General features: G+C 39.2%; 1 protein-coding gene across 2 annotated transcripts in view; it reads left to right on the plus strand.

Annotated features, from left to right (window-relative positions):
* Nucleotides 1–22,419, plus strand: part of sez6b (seizure related 6 homolog b) — a 162,650-nt gene that overhangs the window by 97,738 nt on the left and 42,493 nt on the right. For both annotated transcript variants that reach the window (XM_044032503.1, XM_044032502.1), the window contains exon 4: nucleotides 9,831–10,020. In XM_044032503.1, the coding sequence (XP_043888438.1) occupies nucleotides 9,831–10,020 (190 nt within the window). The remainder of the gene's footprint in view (nucleotides 1–9,830; nucleotides 10,021–22,419) is intronic.

Consider the following 22,419-nt stretch of genomic DNA (forward strand, 5'->3'; position numbering starts at 1 on the left):
ACGTATTGTCTGTCATCATGTCGTCTATAATGGTCTCTGTGCATAAGTATTGTCAATAAATTAGTGTAAATTTAACGGTGCAGGTTAATCATGCCTAGTTGTTTCTGCCGACTGCTGTCGACCTTTGCGCACCAATGTGAGAGAGAAGTTTTCCATGGTTGAGAAACAGGGGTGCAATCTATTGCATCAATCATTCAGGAAAATGATGAAAGAATTCCACTGCACTTAGTATGAAACTATGGTCCAGAATAGTGGTCATTCATTATTGAGAATACTGGAAGTGCACCAATGTGTATGCTTCTTGTTAGTTGATAAACTAGCCTTTTTATCCTGCCTTTTCGGCCTGAGAATGGTCAATTTTTATGTATATGTGATAAATTAAATATGTTGTTCTGCTCTCTCAGGACCTGTGGATATTTGTCTTTATAATTGCCTCATTTATCTGAATGCTGAATTTATTGTACAGGCCCAAGTACTTTTATTGATTAATTAATTAATGTATTTGTTATTATATCATTCAGTGTACATTTGAAGAGAGGTTGTTTCAATTCATAGATTATTCTTTGTATTTTTCTTTTTAATGATTATTATGTGTTTTTATCTTATCTCTACTATTATAAACATAAGTATCAACCCATTGTATAAGTACCAATCTCGGAACCCACTGGCTATGAGGCAGCACAGTAGCCATTTTGGAATTTACAGCGTGACCAGCATGTGACAATGAAGTTGTAGCTGAAATATGACAAATTTATTTTTTTCAATGTAAAAACAGGTTTTTGGTTAATCTTTATTATTATGTATATAATTTGACTTGATTAATTTTAGTCAATGTAGAAAGAGAAATCAAAAATGATTTGCCCCAAAATATTTTTCTTCTTCAACACACTCTATATATTCAAATGCAGAAGCTGTATATGGAGACTACAGCAGAATTGATTATTTGGTCAAAAACCCCAAAAAGACCAAATTCAACAATATCAGTGATTTCATTCTAGCTGTATTGTATGTCTGATGTTGAACTTGTTTTTTATACGTGGGCGGTTGGTGATGATGGATGTCTTCCAAGAGCTTCAGCCATAATAGCTGAAACAATGTGAAGAACAAGAGGTTATAATGTATCCTGTATCCTGAGTTGTGATTTAAACTTGTCCACAGCGACTGGATGCTACAGTGATTGGCTATTGGAAAAGAGAAAATGTATCTAAAGCTGAGTTTGGGACCAGGCTGACTACATTTAGCTACTAGGAAAATAAGTGAAAGGCATGAAAGCAAAACAAGCAAACATTTGCCTCACTTCTTATAGATTGTTAAGTAAACAGTTGTTAATATTAACAATGGCTTTGCATGCAATCTAGAAAAAGCAAGAATAGACAGCAAACCTCTGCTAATGCCACTCAGTTTCAATATAGTTAGTAAAACAAACATCCTAAATCCTTATGCATCTCTGGATTTCACCAAGGCTTAATTTGGGATATAAATGTCTCTTAAAATCTGTCCTTTTCCTTTTGATTTATCTTTGCATAATGAGCTCTGTCTATGTGTAGTAGAAGGAAATGGTGCATTTGTCATCAGTTATTTTCAGCACATGTAATACTCTAATTACTCATGACAAGCATATGGGTGTTACAGTGTCTATGGGATTTATTATTCACAGTTATTTAATATCCATCCATCCTAGCCTCAAGATACTCATCCTTGAGTGCTATGTGTCGGCTGGAGCCAAACCCAATAACTGACTGTAGGCGAGAGGCAGGCTACATCCTGAACAGAGCTGACCCATAGAGAGACGATCAACCATTCACATAGGAGTTATGCTGTTGTTTTATTGCATCTATCTTAATATTAGACGTGCATGACAGCCGATGGTCAGAACTGTCCTCGTTAATTTCACTGAGTAATGGAAATGTAGTCTGAAATACTGTATCTGCATTGGTTACCTCAGTTACTGTTTCCATCCGCCTGTGTTGATGAAACATGTGCGCATGTGCAGAAGAAATTGGGAATTAATTTAGGATTCAAATATTATAACTTTCTTATACACACTTTCTTATGCACACTAAAAAAAAGTAAACAAAAGAACAATATATAATCAAAGTAAAAACACAGTAAAAGTGCTGGGTTGACTGAACAAAATGTGATTTTTTTTTGTTGTTGTTGCATAAATGTTAATTAAAGGTATCAGTCTTCTAATGTGAAGTGGAAATACACTGATCAGTTGGCATGGGAGGTCGATAGCTTGAACTGTGTGGCTTGATGGAAGGTCTAATTTATGGCACTTCACTCTTCAAAAGTGGCTCTGGTCAATCAGTGACGGTGAACTTGAACTTGCTCTGAAATCAACGACCTGCTAGAACTGCTTTGTTTATGGGGCTATGCGTTGGGTCACCGCAGCAACCTTTTTAGCTTGGGCTGTGGCATTATGTAAGTTTTGGACGCTGTCCAAAGACAATGTGCGTCATGCATCTGACATTTTTGTGTTTCGTCTTTGGGGTTGTCAGTGTATCTTTAGTGATACTGATCCATATTTCCAATAAGTCACTAATAATAATAATATTAATGTAAATCAAGTGATCTGAGAGAGTTGGACTTAAGACTTATAAACTTAACATGTCAGTGCAGAGTTTCAGAGAAGAGAATAATTAATTAAGAGAGTTGATGGAATAGTCAGACCTACGCTTTAAAAATGTGGAAAAAGTTGGATGGAAAACCCAGTTATTGAAAGACAGTTCAGAAAGTCAATGAGGAGAAAGAGAACCTGAATTTCCATCATTAGTGGCCTTTGCTGTTTCCTCTCCACTGTGACCCACTTCTCCTGCTGGAACAGATGCTCCCTCGACAGCAACATCATTTACTCACCTCCCTCTTAATTACCGTAGTTAATTAGCACACACAAACGCTCATACACTCGGCCCCCATTAGTGAACGCACATGAATTATGCTCTATGTTAATGTATTGACAGGGGCAGTGATATTAACCCCATGTTTAAAACTCACATGGAGACTCGCATGTAAGATTCAATTTCAACAGTTTCCTTGTGGATGAAGGGAGGTGTGATGCTTTGAAGTAGGCGAGCAATTAGAGGTAAATGGTTCTTTCTTTTTCTGGAGGATGTGTGTGTTACATAAAAGAACAACTTCAACAAGAGTGTGGAGAACATGAGGGAATAAATACGACATTCATTATGATTTTACATTACTCCTGTTCATTCCTCTCCATGTTGTTTGTCCTATATGTGTTTACTCCTATATATGCTTTTATACCTTAGTCAACACCATATCCCAGGGTTCCATCTGTCCCTGTTTTGCTCTCATCCTCCATGCCGACCCCCAGTTGTCAGCTTATACTTAATAAGGGAAATGTCAGTTGAATTATTCAGCTGTCATTTGTTGCTTTTATGAAGTAAATGGATGTCAGAGACTTTCCTCTTCACACAACAGCACTCACTGTTTTATACACTGCATGAGACAGGAGGGGTTTTTAGAACGTAAATATAGATCAGTTATGTAACAGTGTCAAAAGGACGGACTATATGTCAATATTTTGCATTCTAGATGTGCACAACCTATTAGAAAAAAAAAACAATTAAATTGTAGAATTGCTGTTAGTTTTTGTCTGGAATTGGCGAATTATACACAGCACAAAGAAGTGCTTCATATTATGCCAAGACAGTTGGAGGCAGCAGAGTAAGTAAACTGAGACAGTTGCAAACAGGTCAGAGTGTGACTGAAAACACAAACAAAAAAATGGCCCATGAACAGTTTCGCAAGTGAATTCTACTGCTTTCTTAAATCATTTCTATTCAAGAACAGGCATAACAATAACATCATCAGCGAGGTTTTTGTGATTTGGTGTCTTGTGTGTCTGACCTGTGATTTACCTTTATGTTTATTTATGTTTTTGAACTTTGGGAGTTAAACTGGGGTAGCATAGAAAACCCAGGCACATGGAAACTCCATGCAGAAAGGCTCTCAATCAGAGTGCAGGAATGCTCCGACTGGCTTGTCTTCTCATGAACTGTGCAAACACGTCCGCTCGTTTGAAAAATTGCTACTCTATCTTTTTATCCTTGCTATTCTATCCAGCACCTGCAAAAACTGCCTGTTGCTACAAATCAACTGAAATTAGAAGTTGGTAACCCAATCATTTCACCTCACAAAACAAAATATCACAATTGGACATAATGATGGGGTGGAATTAGAATGTCAGTTCTAAGATTGTTATAAAATAGTTGTTTTCCTCATAGTACTCTGGTACGGGGGAGTGACTGATTTAAAAGTGAAAACAACAATCAACAGTAAAGGTGAAGTGCCAATTTTATTCTTCAGGTACACATACAGTAAACTAATGTGGTTGAGAAGTGGTGGATTAAAATCTATTTCCGTAGTTGCTGCCATGTTTTTACAGAGCTTGCACCCACTCAACAACCCTCCTTTTAAGTACAGGGAATGTAATCAGAAAAACATTATATTTAAGTACATAATACTTATAATAAGTCTAATAATTTTGCTTTCTCTCACTCACAAAATCTGTGTGATAAAATTAAAAACAATGATTTTGTTTCATACACGTAAAGTCTACATTACACAATTCATTTTAGGCTCAGGTTAAGATGTACAACACTGTGTTTAGTCGTGGGGATGTGCATTAGCGAGGAAAGCACACAAATCATTGTTCAAATTCATCAATCTATTTCATTATCATATGTCACGTAATACTCACATATTGTGTCTTAAGTCAGTGCTTCCAGGGATTCAGATTTCAAAGTGTATTACAATCCATTACACAGCCCGGGTTATAACTCAGTCTCCAGACAGGGTGAACAGCTCTCATGGTTGTGTTTGTGAGGTACAGTCACAAAGAAGCTGGGCTGGTGCCAGTGCAAATTGGATTATGTCTCCCAATGTTCCCTCAAGTGTTTTATTATCCCTGAGCTGAAGGCATAATGTGATTACTTGGCGATGCCCTTTGTTCAGCTATTCGCTATTATCCTGATGCTGCGTCTATGAGTTCATTAACGACACATTATAACTTGTTATACACAAGCCAGTGCGGTGCAGTGTGAGTCACTGTGTTCAGGCTGGCTAGGCTCCTTTACGTGGGCTGCAAGTAAAGTTGCACTTTAAGTGCCTTGTAATTGAATAATGGGCAGTAAATACAGCATATTATGGTACCAGTATTATCCTCCCTCATTTTGCACTTGTTACACAGTCCCTGACTCCCTGCCTATAGCATGAGTCATGATGTTTTGAAATGGGGATGACTACATGTAGAAAATGTGACAATGACGTTTAACAACATAATCTCTTAACCATCTATTTATCTTTATCAGCGGTTCAACTTGGCTCAGTTCTCACTGGCATTGCTCATCTATTATCGTGTGTGACATGAGCATCGAACTTGGAAGTCCTTGTCTCTGTTTAAAAATGCTCCAAGTGTCTTATAGAAGAGAACAGCTCAGTTTGGAAAAATAGATCATTTACACAGTGGCCATTTTGACAAGATACAGTCCGTGCAGTTGTAAATAATCAAATAAATGATGGCTGAGTTCCCATTAGCTACCTCTGAATCAGGGAGCATGCTGGGTCACTGTCACACTGTCCTGACCGATGCAAAAGGAACAAAGCAAAGCAAAAATATGCCAGAACGGCTTCTGTGCAAAGGGCCCATTAGTCTCCTTACATCGTTTTTCTCTGCTTTATAGGATAACATTAATGTTTAGATAAAAGAAAACTAGAAATCACATCTGTATGGAGTTTGCATGTTCTCCCCATGTGTTTTCCCACAGTCTACAAAGCATGCCGATGTTAACTGGCCACTGAATTGCCCGCAGGTTTGAGTGTGAGGGTGAATGGTTGTTTGTCTATATGTTCAAATTCACTTTTTTTGACTAACTCACTGACTTCTGCTTCTGCCTATCTGTGTATGGCTCGTCAGCTGGTTGCAAAGACACACAGAGAGCATGTGCACGGTAGGCTATGTGCAGGTTAGGCAGCGCGGTTTTCTACCGACAGATATGCCAGCTGATTATTCCATTTGGTCTGAATAAAGTAACTACTTGTGTTTATTACAGTGTTGAAATGACCAGATGGATGGATGTACTTCATTGATCCCCGACTGGGAAACTGTTGGCAACACACAAACACTGGCTCTTTTTCTCTTTTTTCAGACAACTTAATATATTGATGGCTATCGTGACCTTTCGAGGTTTGCAACAAACAAGGTTCCAGCTTCAGAGCAACAGCTCATCCTCACAACAGATCATTTCTGCGCTTTGCCAGTTACAAGGACATCTTTTGCTCATGCTCCTGTGTAGGCACGATGGTAGCTGCAATGTAAATGTGCCAGACAGTAAGGCTTATGGAAGTCATGCACAGTCAGTGCACATGTCTGCTGAAACATGTTGTTCATTGGAATAGCTGCTAAGCTAAATTAAAGGTCCAGTGTGGAACATTTAGTGACATCTAATGGTGTGACTAGCAATATTGTGGTGCAAGGTGGTGGCCTCCATAAAGCCCAGACTCTTTTCTAAAGGCTTCCAAAAAAGAAAAAAAATCAATGTTTTGGCCAATTAGCCCTCCTAAATGTTACACCTATAAGCCACCAGCTCTGAACTTAACACACAGAGGTGAGAGTGGTATCTAGATTCACATCTCACTTGGACAGAAAGCAAATAAGGTGAAGAACCATTAGGGGATGTTGAACCACCTTATCGACATGACAGTAAGTCAATTACTTTAAATGAAACAGCATAGTAGAGGTCATTCCTTACCCTGATTATGCACGTTTGGTATTCACCTGAACTGTGATCAATGTCTGCAGTAGTTTGTTCTATGTTTAAAGACAAAAATGCTAATGTTTTCTGTTTTAATACAGAAAAATGCTCAATATCTAACTGGCTAAAGCCTAAATTACCTAACTCACTTTTTATAAACACTCTCAATCTCTCACCACATCAAGACACCCCTCTTTGTATCAAACACATTAACATTCTGATCCTTGTGTGTTAAAGTAGGTGTGAGAGCTACAGATACCTGCTTTATCGCTCTTATAAACTTGATTTATTTATGCTCTCAGGACATGAAAAGCATTAGGATAAGGGTTTGCTTGTTTGTTTGACGAGCAAAGTCAAAGCTAAGAGGTGAGTAGAGATAATGCTTTTGTTAATTATCATTATTATTATTATTATTAATTAACAAATCCAGCTAACAATTTTTGTGCTACTCCATCTAGTGACACCAGGATTACTGCGATGGCCAGTCACGGTGATTCATGGCTTTCTGCTGTCGGTGACATCAGACAGCATCAGGATAACATTGATGATATTGACGTTATTGATGAAGATTCCTTATGAATGGAGATCATGGCGATCATAATGCTATTCAAATACAGAAAAAACAAAGACCATTTCAAGCCTGACACATTTGAATAAATGAAGTTGTGTGTAACATACTGACAAGACTGTAACTCATTAGCATTCTAACGGGAGCTATTATGAGTTACATCATATTACAATGCATTAAAAACATGTTTTGTGCATAGTACACACAGACAGTATACACTGTCACACAATTTTTATTACTACAACTTGAAGCAGTTAAGAACAGCGCAGGTTCTTCCTGACCTGCCTGAGGGAATGAGGCTGAGTCTGCGTCAGTGTCTTCATTTAAGTCTCGCTTAAAAACTCATTTTCATCAGGAAGCCCTCTCCAATTTTCTGTGATCTTATCTTGCAGCCCTGGCCTCTTGCAAGAGTCGTATCTAATCAGTTTTAATTGTTACCAGTTTGAGTCATCTGTGTTGTGCCTGTTTTTCCATGATTTTACTCTTTTATATTTTGTCAAGGACTTTGTGATGTTGCGCTGTGAAGCACTCTGTACATTGTTTTCAGTGCCCTAAAAATAAAGTTTATTATTATTAGAATCATGATTGTTACTGCTGTTGTTGTAGCAAATAAACACAAAGACGGGTCAAAGACTTGTTTTTCTACATGCCATTTTTAGGAACAGAGCTGTTTTTTAGGTTTTCAGTAATGCTAGCGGAGGAACTTTATGCAGTATTTATTACTAAGAATACTTTTAATACTTGTACTGTATATTCACAGTGTTCTGTCCCAACAACAATCTGATGTCTAGTTTGTATGTTTGCATACTGTGAAGTGTCACAAACAAACACCCTGTGCAGGGAATTGTAGATTTATCTCTCAGCTTGGTGAGGTAGGACACACTTGATATGATCTATAGAGAAATATGTGAAGACAAGATGCCTCACTCCTTTTAACGCTTGAATAAAGAAGCACCTGCTGTGATAAAAGCTGATAAAAGCAACGCTCTCCACCAGACACAGTGACAAAGACAAGCTGACGGTTATCACGCCTATCACTGAGCTCCACATTGTCCTTTGGCTTTTTCCATATTTCATATTTGTGATTTGTACAAGGACGACTTCCCATGTGGCACTGCACACCGAGTTGGAGCCATTGAGTTTGAGGTCACTGTCTCAATCTCTGATGTCAACACTCTTCACTTCATTTGAGCACCTTTCTTTTTTTCACTAAAAGTGCAAACCAGCCCCTGAACTGTGCATGCAAATAATAGGTACATCAAGTGCAAATAGCATCAGATAGAAATTTAATCCGTGAAGGTTGGCACTTATGTGCCCCACAGCTCTTTCATAAGAGAAGTATTTCATTATCTGTTGTGAAATTAGAAAACTCTCTTTGCCGTCTGACTGGATGATGACAGTGCTCGCTGTGGCAACAATGACGGCTGCCACTCTGAATGGAGAAGCTGTGCATAGCTTTTAATGCGGCTTTTGAAATGACCCAGAATAATGTGGGAGGCTGCTATTGCCGTGTGTCAGTGGGTTGGGAGCAATTTCTCCATGAATGGTTGTGACTACAAATACATATCATATAAATAGAAATATTTACATTATGCACATATGCATGGTTGTGGCAGACACTGTTATCCTGACCAGGCTTTATTCTCATTTCATTTGTTCATTTATTATCTACCACTTTATCTTCCACATTAGGGACACGTGGCCACTGGGGCCAATCCCAGCTGACGTCAAACATACTGTATTGAAATGAACAACCATTCACTCTCACATCCATCATTTCGGAGTGTCCGATTAACCTCTGTATTTGGACCCAGAGGAAAGCCACACGCACATGGGGAAGACATGCAAGCCTTCAGTGTGCTTTGTTGTCTCTAATTTAGAAAAAATATAATTGTTAACACAGTTGACTGGATTTTTTTTCCCACTTTGATTGGCCCCACACTGCCTATTCTACTACTGTTCTTTTATAACTAGCAGTCTCAGTTAAAGCAGTGGTATTTCAGATTTGGTCATTTCAAAAGTATTTTTTTTCTGTATCAGGATGAGCCAATCCTGTGTTTTTTGTTTTTTTTTAAAAAGACAAGACAAAGGGGAGATGGATTAAGCGATTTGGGAAGGCAAAATGAAAGGTTTCCATACATGACTAATTTCCGCCAAACTGAAGGAGAATTTCTGATTCTCCCTCAGTTTATTTAATGTATTAGTCTGTTCAAGCATTATTTTCTCCTCAGCTCATGCAGTTTGTTTTGTTTAAATTGAATTGGTTGCACAATCTATCCTGCACTTATAATTACGCTTTAAAAGAAAGCACTGTATATCTCTGCTCTGAAGTGTTAAACACTGAATCATCATGCTCCTGTGCAAGGCCGAAAATCCTCAGCTGAGAAAGGATAAAGTTGAACTTGTTTCTTGAATCTTGATCTGTTCTTGTTGCGTTTCTGTTTCATAGATAAATGAACAAATGCCTATGTTCGGTTTCCCATCAGGTGATGAATGTGAATCTATCTGAGGGAGACAAGGTGGTGTTTGAAGATGTGGGCTACGGGGAGAACACCATGCTGGCCAACGAGTCCATTCTGATGAGAGGGTTGGTGGTACGGAGCCACAGCAACCAGATCTCTATCCGGATGCACAGCCCCAAGGCCCACGGTGGATCAGTGCTGCTCAGATACCAATGTAAGTTTAAAACACAGAATAAAACCCATCTGCATGCATGCATACATGCTCACAGAGACACATAGCATTAATAGTTTTCCCAAAACAGGAAATAAGTACAACAAACTCAGGATATGAGATGCCATGACTTTTATATTTTTACTATTAAACATTAAATAGGATCAGGGAATGATTTGCTCTCTTACACTGATGTATATGTATTACACAAATATACATAAATAGTGTAGGGTCAGGGTTAACCTTAACCTCATCTTAACCACACAACATGTCTTTATGTATACATTAGCATTATAGGGACTTGCTTTTTGTCCCCATAATACCTCAAATGCACCCACACACACACCATGTCTTAATTAGATCTTACAAAATGTGAATAAGGCCATATTTAGAATAGAAAAATGGAATAAGCTTTAACCCATATAAAATATGCTGCATTGTGCAGTCTGCCCTGAAGAAGTAGTTTTTTAGAGGGTGCATTATAACCTCCTGCCTTGCCAGTGTTGACTATAGCTCTTGGCCTGCTACCATCACCACATGCTCCTGACAAGTAAGTTGAGCAGCAGAGAAATAGCATATAGCGCCTTTAAGTAATTGGTAGTGTGCTTTTTAGCTCATCCTTTCTCAGCTCCTCTCAGCCTCCTTTACTGGGTGCATTTGCATTGGTTTGTCTGCAGGCACACATATACAAGTTAAAGTTCCTTCACCTTGAGCTAAAACTGTCCACACATATGGTGTACTCCCCAGAAAATACTCCATTCTGTGCATCATCATTCAAAAAGCCCTTGCAGGAGCTTGCTTTCCCTGCCTGGGTTTTTGTCTGGAATACAGAAACAAAGGTTACTCATCAATACACTCAGTGTTTACTGCTTTAGCGGTGAAGGAGTGCATGTGTTGCCTGAGATAGGATTCATCACATTGAGTTGCTGGTGCCACTTATTGTTCCCAGGCAGAGAAAGGAAAGTGTGGGCCAGGCAGAAAGTGGAGGAGAATGAGAGACAGGCAATACGGACATTTGATTGTGTTCGACGTTGAACATGCGATATGAAATATCTGACATGCATACGACAGTACCCCTCCGCCACCAGAAATCCTAAACATATCCCTATTCCTACCCCTTTAGGAAGCCACTTATATCAAGGCAGGCCACGGTATAGCTTCATTTGTGTGAGTGTGTGAGATGATTTACAATACTTAAGTCTTTTTTTCCATCGCAAAAAAACAAAATACCAAAACAAAACAAACCAACTTTCTATTTTATTAGTGAGTGGCCTATCGTATCCTAATTGGGGCTGTCAGTGATATTGTGTTAATCATGATTAATTAAAGGGCCATGCTTAAACCTATCACATTATTTGTGTGCAGTCTGTGTGCATGTGTGTGGGGGGAGGATTGGTGTCAGACTATTAAAAATAGCTGATGGTCGCCATGATGACAAGACCGCTCAAATGATCCATCGCGTAGTCAGGATGTGAAATAAACGAATAGAGGAAGCTGCAACGCTGCTGAGAAACAATGACAAATAATTGTGTTGCGTCTCTGTGTCACTCAATCACTCTGCCTATATCGTTATAGACGATTTGCATTATGTTTTAACACTTCCCAACGTCCCATGCCCAAACCTAATAGAGAGCCTGCATGAAATGGACAATGCAACTAAACTGCAAATTATTAGTGTTGTTGCATTAACTTAGTAGACATTGTGTTATCTCAGGCTTATTGCACAAAAGAAAAAATCAAGTAAATCTAGTTAATTAGGTAACTTTCTTTGCATTTGATTCCCAATCACAATACACTAGTAAAGGTTGCAATATCAACTTTGAAACAGCTTTGAATCGCAAATCAATGCAATGTAATCATGCGATTACAAAATGCAATTAATCACATTTAGCATCTGAATTTCAGCGATGAATCATCATTAAGAGAAAAGTGTTTGACAGCCCTAGTACCAACAATATATAGTTTAGTGGTCATGCTGATAAAGATTTGAGTAAAAGAGAACATGTGTTACATCTTCATCAGTTCTCCTGTAATCTTCTGTGTGTTTGTGATTGTAACCATGACAACAAAAGTCTCTTCAGTTTCTACCTAAAACAACCAAGTTATTTTTGTGTCTGAAGCTGATTAATTATTTACCATAGCATTGTTGCGTGATGAAAGGATGAGCCGTTGTTTTATATGTTTTAGATTTTTAACAATCAATCCGTAGTATATCTTCTATAAATTGATTCCTTAGACTTGAGGCTCTTGCAGAAACCTTTGGTTTATATAATAAAGATACTATTGAGGACCGCTTTAGACATCTGCTGCTTTATTCCATGTCATACGATACAATATAATCCCCCCAAAAAACACAGTGTTTTGAATCAGATGTTGGCATTGAGTAGCAGTAATTGGCTCTGGTGTCTATGTCTCTGTTTCAGACCCTTGTGAGAATCCACATTACAATACATGTGAAGCGGATGATGGGAAATGAAGAACTGTATGCTTCATCTAATACCTTGATTGAAAACAATGATTGTAATCCTCCATTTGATTCATGCATCACTGTTGAGGTGCCACGATACTGACTTACATGCTGAGCAATTGAGGGGCTCCCGAAGTCTCCATTCTACAATAATTATAAACCATTAACTAGCTAGCATATTAAATATAAAAGGCCGTGCATCTAATATTCTTTAAGTCATGATAAAAATGTAATTACAACGTTAATTAATTATGGTGACATTTCAAATAGTCCCCTCACCCACACACACACACACACACACACACACACATTAAATTATTGCCGTATGAGCAATTAGCATGAATCACAGCACACACAAATAGGCGAGTCTGTCAAGCATGAAAAAACACGGAGTAATCTCTTTATTGTTCAGCTGCACAGGAAAGAAAACAAACACGTCTGTACCACGCTACAGAAGTTCTCCTCTTGTTGCAGCCTTTACATTTAGTCAGCAAATTCTTGCCCTCACAGGTGTAGCTGTGTCTGAACCTGTGGGGAAGTGGGGAATGGGGCTTGCACAGCTGAAGGGTATAACTTGGCACAATGGAGGCTGTAAACTGGAACGTCCAGTCAGCCTGATAATCCAATTCACCATGGTCATTGACTAAAGATCAGGAGAAAGCCCTCGGGAACTGACAAGACATTAGGTGGAACAGCTGATTCAGGGAAAGGGAAAAGGTGTTGGCTGGGGGTGGAAATGCAGGAGGACCCATTGACTTGAACTTCCATGGAGAAGTCTCAGGACTTGCAATTTGTCAGATGTCATTTGAGTTTTTTTGAACTTGATTTTCATAGACATCACCTGCAGGCACTTATTGGACAGTAGTAGTCAGTCTCATATGTGCTGTGCTTAATTGTCTGTTTTCCTCTTAAAGACAATATCATTTAAAAATCCATCATCAATTGATTGAAATGATTGAAACCATTAACTTGAAATGTCAGCTTATTCCATTCAAAATAAGCTATGTTTGCAACCTGTCGTATTGCCCCTAGTGGCTATTAAATAAGTGGGTACTTCCTGGTGAGACTCACTCTGTAAATCTGAGGACAAGAAAGGACACAGGTTTCAACTTGGCATCTAACTAGGTGTTAAGGTATTGGGTAGTTGAGTAATGGGAAGCTTTGAGTTACTGGGAGTCTCTGTGGTGTTGGTTCTGTGGGTAGTTTGGTGCATCAATCTCTCCATAATCCATACTTTCCTTTTGGGCAGTGCTTCCCAATATTCTGGGCATGGCCTACTGGTGGGCTTGGATGTAGTGCAGACTGGGCTATAACAAGTAAATTATTTCTTCTTTTGAAGCAACTCTAAATTAAAATACAGGCACAGATGTCCGAATAAAATATGATGTCTCACTTTGGTATTCAAATTGAATGAAACATAATTATTTATCAACACAAAAGTGGGCTTTTCCATCATGGCCAAGATGGCAATGACAATTACGTTGTTTTCTATTGAGCTTTATCATCATAATTGGTATTTGAGACATTTCAATGTCAGTGCTACCTGTTTGCCTTAGAAGCTTGCTAAATCTCTGCTATGGTGCCAGACAGTCTGAATTAGGGGTGTTATAAAGTCCTTCAGGCACTTAAATCACAACTTTTTGGATGCTTTCTTGTGTGCAACCCTCATACAAGGATACAACACAAATCATAAAGTTCATTCTCATTCAAAATGTCTGCCCAGAATATACTGTCACATCCAAGTTCAAGGGAAAAGGTCCCTAATGTAGATCTCATCTCTGCGGTAAACCAAGGTTCACAAAATAGTGATACAGGCAAAACAGGACAACTATAATCCAGCCAATGTCCAAATGAAAGCAACAATCACAAGGACACGAAGCACAGTGAAGGACCAGTGTGTTGGAGTTAAGGTCATCTACTAGTACATTTGGCATATTTTAGTAGGAGAAACACATGAAGTGCTGTGTTCAGTTCGTGTGTCAGCAAACATGCAGGCACCATAAAACAGAGTGAGCTTAATGGAAGTCTTCTATTATTAACATGATTGTATTCACCTGACAGTTCCTTCTGTGACCTGTCAAAATGGCTGCTGTGCAAAGGGCCCATTGTTGCATTGTACATTCAAACCACTGAGAGGTCTGTCATGTTGAATTTGTGTTTCTTCAGTAACTCAGACAAACCAACCACTAGTTCTATTGTGTTTGTGTTTCCTCAAAACTACAGTAGAATCTCTTGTATGCTTGGACATACAATAATTATACTGTTTGTTGTTTTTTTTTTTTTTTAATGTGTACAATCACCTAAATGTATAAATTGTTTCTTTTCATTCCTTTAACAACAATGTGGCAACAAAAAGCCGGAACACATTCACACTAATTGTATAAAAGGATTTGGTCACACAGAAAGGTGGCTGGAAAAAAAAAAAATAAAAGACAGATAAAGTGGAATCATTCCTCCAAAAATAAAATGTTGATATATGTAGTTTCCAGGCCAGAAAATCAAAGGAATTAGTTTAAAACAACAATGCCAGTAAAAATAGTCCACCAAAACAACAACCAGAACAAAAGTAGTAGTTTCACTGAGTGTCATTTTGAGGTGGAACTGTTTTTTGATCTCTAATTAGATGGTAGGAAACAATGAGAGAAGAGGTGACAGCAGTCACGGAGCTGCTGTTATTAATAGGCTCTTTGTTTCAGCAGAATGCTGATGAGGTGAGTGATTTCCATAGAAACGGACTTGTTTTTTCACCTGAAACAGCACAGCCACTCTGTTTGTATTATGTTGCCATTTAATGAACAAATAACTAGATTATGATGATTGTGAAGTTTTAAACTTTGCAACAAAGAATTTGTAAATAAAAAATATATTTTACTCACAGATCCTCTGAGGCAAAAATGCATTAATACACAACCAAAGTACATTCTCAATAATGCTTTGCAAGGAGCATATTTTCTGAACCAAAATGATATTTCTTATACGGGCTTATGAACTTGATAGTGTCTAATCGGACCTTATCGCTCTAAAGCTCTTAAAGTTGTCAAGTACACCTATAAAATTTCATTCTAATCTATTTTGACTTTTACTTTGCACATTCCATCTTATGGTAAAACCTTTGTTTAAGGTTAGACGGTTGTTTTCAGTCATCTGGATTCACCTTACATTTCAGATGTTAAGTGAAAAGCCATAAAATATAAGATGAATGTTTCCCTCCTGTCTTGGCATTGAGTATTGTGTCTGACACCAATCTCCTTCCTGTCCGTACAGACTCCATTTTTAAAAAAATCTAGCCCCATGTGATGCAGCCAAGGTTACAGCATTGGGTGAAATTGAGTCTCATCGCTTAAGGATATTTCCCACCCACACTGTTCTGTCCTGTACAAGCCTATCACACGCTATTATTCCCAATGAGCTTCGCTGAGCGAGGCGTAAATGAATCCCCCTGTCAGTTTCTGTATTGATATTCAGACATGGAGAGAGATGTATCTATTTTCCATGAGTCAGTGTAAAATACAAGACAGCTAATAGGCCATTTGTCTCTGTTAGCAAAATGACGTTTCACAGCTTCATAAAATGGAACATGTGGAGGGCGGTTTGGACAGCAAAGACCATTGGGTTCAATAATGGGCTCCTTGTCAAGAACTACCACATGAAGGACACAAATGTGGCATTGCACAATTGAGTATTTTAATACAACAAACCAAATGCAAAAAGGCAAAAATAATACTAATAATAATAATAGCGACAGCGAAATATTGTATGAAGTAAAACATGAAAACAGGAGCTGAAATTCTGGTCCACTTTCCTTTCTCCAGGAGGCTGCCAACTTCATCACATGGTCTTCATCAAACAGATGGTGTCTGTTCACTATGTTACAACACAAATGCTTTAAGTGGATTCATCTCCATGCATGGCAGCTGAAGAAACTCTGTCCATATGGTTAAAACTTAATAAGGAGCAGGTAATTTACCAAGGTATTGTAGTTAGGGGTTGTAGTAGTTGAGAGGTTCACCTCCAGGTTTCAACCACACAGTTTGTCAAAAGCTGAAGAATTAGCAATGTGCGGATCTAAGAGCATTAGCTGTCAATCACACCAGTGCCATGTCATTACCCATCTTATTTTATGACTCTTAAGCTTCTTTCACGCTGAGATTAATGGGTATATGCAGCAGTTATGAACGCAGGTAAACTCGCTACAAAAAGACTCGGGAGTATTGTTTGAGACCACAACCTTCTTAAAAATGTTTATTGATGTAATAAATCAAGATATGGCAATGACTGAATTGCACAATAGTATTTTTTTTAAACTGATTATAAGTCATATATTTGAACAGAGATTGTATTTATTTATTATGGAATGACTGATCTATCTATGACTGATTCACTAAGAGGTGCAGCGCTCCCAGTTTCATTGTATGCTACTGAGCTTAATTTAATTATTGCAGTTTTGATACAGTTTGATACACCTGTATACCATGTACACCATGATGAGTTGCCCTTTGTGTTTAGTGATAGCAAATGCCAGAATACAGAATGGGGCAAAATGTGACAATAGCGTGAAGGCAGTGAGTAATTTTGATGAACTATCAGACAATCATCACCTGAACCTGCAGCTTCCCTCGGCTTTATTGAGCTTTACTGTGATTTCACTCTTACTGCTCTCATTTTCTACCACAGCAGGTACTTATTTTTTTTCCGCAAAACATCTCTAAACTATCCGCTACCTGCTTAGCAACTAACAATGGACATCATAAATTCAAGCAGCAGGACGGTCAGGAAAAAAAAGATGTGGAAACTAGCACTTTACATCTACTGTGTCTTGGTGGCTCTTTAGCAGCATTTAATAGTCTCCTCTCTCCTGCTGTGCTGAAGTGGTTCTCATTGTCGTATAGTTATTAATGGAATGTTGGTGATAAGAAAGACCAAAATTTGCAATCTCTCGTTCTTTCTCTCTGACCCCCATCTTCCTCACAGACCCAATTTCCTCTCATTCAGCAAGTATGAATTAGCTCCAGTAGCCATTGATGCAAACATGCATATCGTTTCCTTTGTCACAACCCACATACATTTGTATGTTCTGTATTTTAGTGGCACTGCCTCACAGCTGAAAGAGCGTAGTTTCAAAGTCCCTCTGTACCTCATCCGAATGACCTTTGAAAAGGAAAGAATGAAGGTCAAAGAATGTCCAGAGTTAATTTTAACAGATAATGTATGTGTCCTGCACTGTAATAAACACAACAAATTATTTCATTCAGACCCAAGTGGCAATCAGTAGTGATGTGACCCTTGTGACCTCCCTTTTGGAGGCCATGAGACTGGCTCTTTGGCCAGTGCTATGTTGAGGTTTTGCAACCAGGAACTCACAGAAGTCACCTGCAACTAGACTCCTATTAAATTATGTCAACAAAATGGACTCAATTGATGTCATCTTCCACGGAAGAAGACCAAAAACATCCTGGTTACCAGGTTAGCATCAACCTCCAATTTGGAAGTCTATGTGTCCACCTTTTATATATTTTCAGACCAAACAGAATGATTGGCTGGTGCACCTGTGTAAGAAATGTTTTAGTTGTTGCAACACACGCTTATGTGTGACCAAAAGTGGACTATGTCTCAGTTGTTCTACCGATGAAGGTTATTGTAAAGGTGTGAAGATCTTCTGCATCCACTATGTCACAGTGGACAGTCATTAGCGCCAAGTGGGTGATGCGGTGGGAACCGCACAGATAAAGATCTGACAGAGCTTGAATCCTTAATGCATGTTAAAGGAAAGGCAGGAGTGCTGGAGTCATCCATGTTGACCAACATGGTTACCTTTACACACCCTGCCTGTGCTCTCCCAGTGTGTGACAGGAGTCTTCACAACACTGCTGAAGTCGAGGTGATAGAAGCTAGTTAGCAAGTTAGGAAAAATGATCATGAAAAATGCATAAAAAAATTTACATTTACGCACCACAACCAGGGCCGTGATATTCATGGACAGGATCTCGAGGCGCAGCCATAGTGTTGTAGTGTGGACATGATGGCATCATCAGTCTGTGATCTACAGCGCTCACTGGATCCGTTCGCAGCTGGCCATGGTTTTCAGTAGGAAAACGATGGATTGCCTACTCCCGGTGGGGAATGAGTCTTTACCCCCAAGTGAATGAGTTTAAGTATCGTGGGGTCTTGTTCAGGAGTGAGGAAACAATGGAGCGTGAGATTGGCTGGAGAATCTGAGCAGTGGGAGCGGTATTGTGTGCTCTACCCCACCGTGACTAAAAGGGAGCTGAGCCATAAGGCAAAGCCTGGTCGATCTTCGTTCCTACCCTCACCCGTGGTCATGAGCGATGGTTCATGGCGAAAAGAACGAGATCGTGGGTACAAGTGGCCAAAATGGATTTTCTCAGAAGGGTGGCTGGGGTCTCCCTTAGAGTTAGGGTGAGAAGTTCAGCCATCCGGGAGGGACCCAGAGAGCCGCTGCTCCTTTGCATGGAAAGGAGTCGAGGTGGTGAAGTGGTTCAGGCAGACTAGGACTAGGTGGAGGTATTATATCTCTTTACTGGCCCTGGGAGCATCCCCAATCATTGTGGCCAGGGAGAGGGAAGTCTGGGGCCCCCTGTGAGAGATAATCTCAGATAAGCAGTTGACGATGAATGGATTGACGGACACTACAGACAATGACTCTTTGATGAACTTTGTGAGATATGTTGCTGTAAACCAAAGTGCTACAACAACATTTAGTACTGATGTCTTCATTCCCATGCTCGCAGGCACCAAGGGAACATAATATACTACGCTGTACAACCGCAATACAAAATATTGCCCATTAGAGATCTGCATGGAACATAAGTGTAGATTCACAATGGTGGGCTGCATCAAAGATGTGAACATCATCTGCCAGTGGTTTACCTCAAGAGAGCCTTCCTGTCCCTGCCATTACAAACCCCACATGGTCTACAGAGCAGCTGGCCATCGGAGGACGAGAGCACTGGCTGCTCCTGGGTGATTTAGTTCTGAGTGGGAGGCCCAGTGCTCCATACCATGATCTGCTAATTGAAAAACAAACGGCAGGGTGACTTTTGCTATAACAACATGTACATGTCCCTCAGCCACAGGCACCCGCTGAGCTGGGAGTCTGCTGCAATAAAGCATAAATAAAATGGATTGCAGGGGCGGAGGGTGGGTCTGTGGGCTGCACAGTGTGTCAGAAGTTCCCCTCCTTGGCTCATTGACTCCCAGTGAGCAGGGAGAATAAAGAGGAGAATTGCATTTCCATTGCAACACAGCAGATTACACCAGTCTGCCAGCAATTTGTTTCTTCCCTCTTTCATTTTTTCTATCCAGCTCATCTGTGGTCCTCTGCTTTATGTATGATCTCCATGTGGGTGTTTGTGCGCCTTCATCCTCTTTCCTGCTGGCTATTTATCATAGTTGATGGCCTTTTGAGGGTGGAGAGAGGAGGGGTGCAGCCCCAGTGGATTCTCCTCTGGGCAGCTATTGTCGGTCTTCTCCAACTTTCTGTTTGTTTTTCTCTGCCGCCCTCTTTGTCAAAACTCTCTCCCAGTAGATCTCGGTGAAATTAGGACAAAGCTGAAAATACAGTAAAACGGCGCAACAGAATAGAAGCAGAGCATCATCTTTGTTTAAAGTCACCTCTGATATCATGTTAGCATTTCCATTAGGCAAGGCAAGGCAGCTTTATTTGTGTAAAACATTTAATACACAGGGGTAACTCAATTAATACATTAATTTGCTCTATCTGTATTAATATAATTACTTTTGATATCACATTATGTCAGTACAGAGAAATGAACAGAACATAGATTGTTAGAGTAGAAGAAATAGATTAATACTTGACAATTTTTGTCAATTGCTTGATCACGATGTCAGTTGTTCATCCATTCCACTTGATCAAACATTACACTTAAAGCCATAGCTGAGGATTTGTATATGCCATAGTAATTCTTAAGCTTGCTGTCAGAGATATTTTTGATAGGAAACTATTTTAAGTTACATGTCTTCCTAAAATGTCCCTCAATGCATTTACACGCACAATTAAGTCGACCGTGTTGTAGCTTGACTTTGCTCTTTAGTTGGACTACTGTCCTTGTCCCAGTACAGCTAACTGGAACGGAATCGAATCATTGAATGAAGTCTGTTTGCCTCTGCTATGCACGGTGGTGATACTTTCAGCTTCTTAGTATCGTAGGATTTCTGGTCTAGCCGGAATTCTTTTTACCTTTTTAAACAACTAAGCTATGAATAACACAGTTGTGCTGATGCCTAACTTGTCATTTTCGAAAACACAAAGCTCCAACTGTGTTACAAATATGTTGCTTCCATAGAGACAGAAATTAACATCCCACAACATGACTGTTCAATTGCTAAGAGTCTTTTTATTTCATAATTTTAAACCATTTTTATTTTCCTTTTCTTTTTCCTTAAAATAAGTCAGTGCAGCCATGGCAGACATGTGCAGCCTATGTTAACATGATAGTACTAACCATGGCAAATTTATATAATATTTGGTGTTAATTGCTAACATTGGATTTGGCTTGTCTGTCTGACCAGTGTCAGACTGATATCCTCTGTACACACCAAGTATCAGATCTGCTCATCCCTGATTGACTGAGTGAACATGATTGACTAAATTCATTCCTCTAAGGCAGGAACGTGTGGAACAGTTATAATCTCTACACAAAGTGATTGTGCGTCTTTTGTGACCCTTTTAGACAATCATACTGTAGCTTGTGTGCCATAAATAAAGCATGACACACTCAGAAAAAAAAACTTGGTGTTTTTTTTTTTTTTGCCCTCAAACTCTGCATCACAGCTGGTCCAGAGAGTGCAGAGACGGAGCGGCGAGATGCATTAATCTCTGCAGACTTTGTCAGCTCCACGCCATAATGCGAGGCCAATGGTCAGCAGATATAAATGCTCTGAGGGACCAAATGAGATTAGAGACAAAGTTTGATGCTCGAACTGCCGTTCCACATGAAAGCCCTGTCACAATGTGAGCACAAAATAAATAAATTCAATTTACATCAGCCAGCTACAGGGGAACATTAAACATCTCAAATTATTGCTCTTCCCTTGTGATCTACACTTTGGCCATGAGGCTCGATTAGATACGGTGGAGGCCAACATTTTCTCTCAGCAGCTGTGTAGAGCCGCTTATGGCCAGTCTGGGGCTTGTATTGGTTAAGCAGCTCAGCAGCAGCAGAGGACACAGAAACACATCATCGTACTCAAAATATGAGCAGTGATGATAAGAGTGCATTGTAAGAGCAGCCGTAGAATTACTCATGCGGAAATCTACATACTAAGTCAAAACCAAAAGTCTTAATATAAAGCAGGGGTGTCAAACATACGGCCCGGGGGCCAGAACTGGCCCGCCACAGGTTCCAATCCAGTCCACAGGATGAATTTGTTAAATTTTCACAATTACTATCTAAATCTCTTCCAGATACCTGTGACTAAATGTGTATGCCTTTATAGAGCCAGTCTGATGTGTAAATAGCACATTTAGGCATGATATTGTTGAAATTGCACTTATATTTCTCAAGAAACTTCATGTTTTGTCATTAAATGTAAAACAAAGGAGAAAAAAAGCAAGGAGTTCTTGTTGTTCATGGGTTATTATGCTATTATTTTACTATTTTTACAGGTCCGGCCCACTTGATATCAAATTGTGCTGTATGTGGCCCTTGAACAAAAATGAGTTTGACACCCCTGATATAAAGTATTATTTTATAGTTTCATCTTCAGACACAGTAAAAGCAATGTGTATGCCAGGTTCTGAGTGAGATTTTTTAAAAAAACAAAAAAACAGTTTGGGTGTTTTTAAAGTTTGTTCAGCTTTACAGCAAACTAGATATTTAATTACGGAAGTGTTGCAAATTTTATGGATAATTAACTGCATCAGGACACGTCAAATGGTCGAACGCCACAGACGA

Source organism: Solea senegalensis, linkage group LG8 (genome assembly GCF_019176455.1).
Source record: "Solea senegalensis isolate Sse05_10M linkage group LG8, IFAPA_SoseM_1, whole genome shotgun sequence".
Lineage (NCBI taxonomy): Eukaryota > Metazoa > Chordata > Actinopteri > Pleuronectiformes > Soleidae > Solea > Solea senegalensis.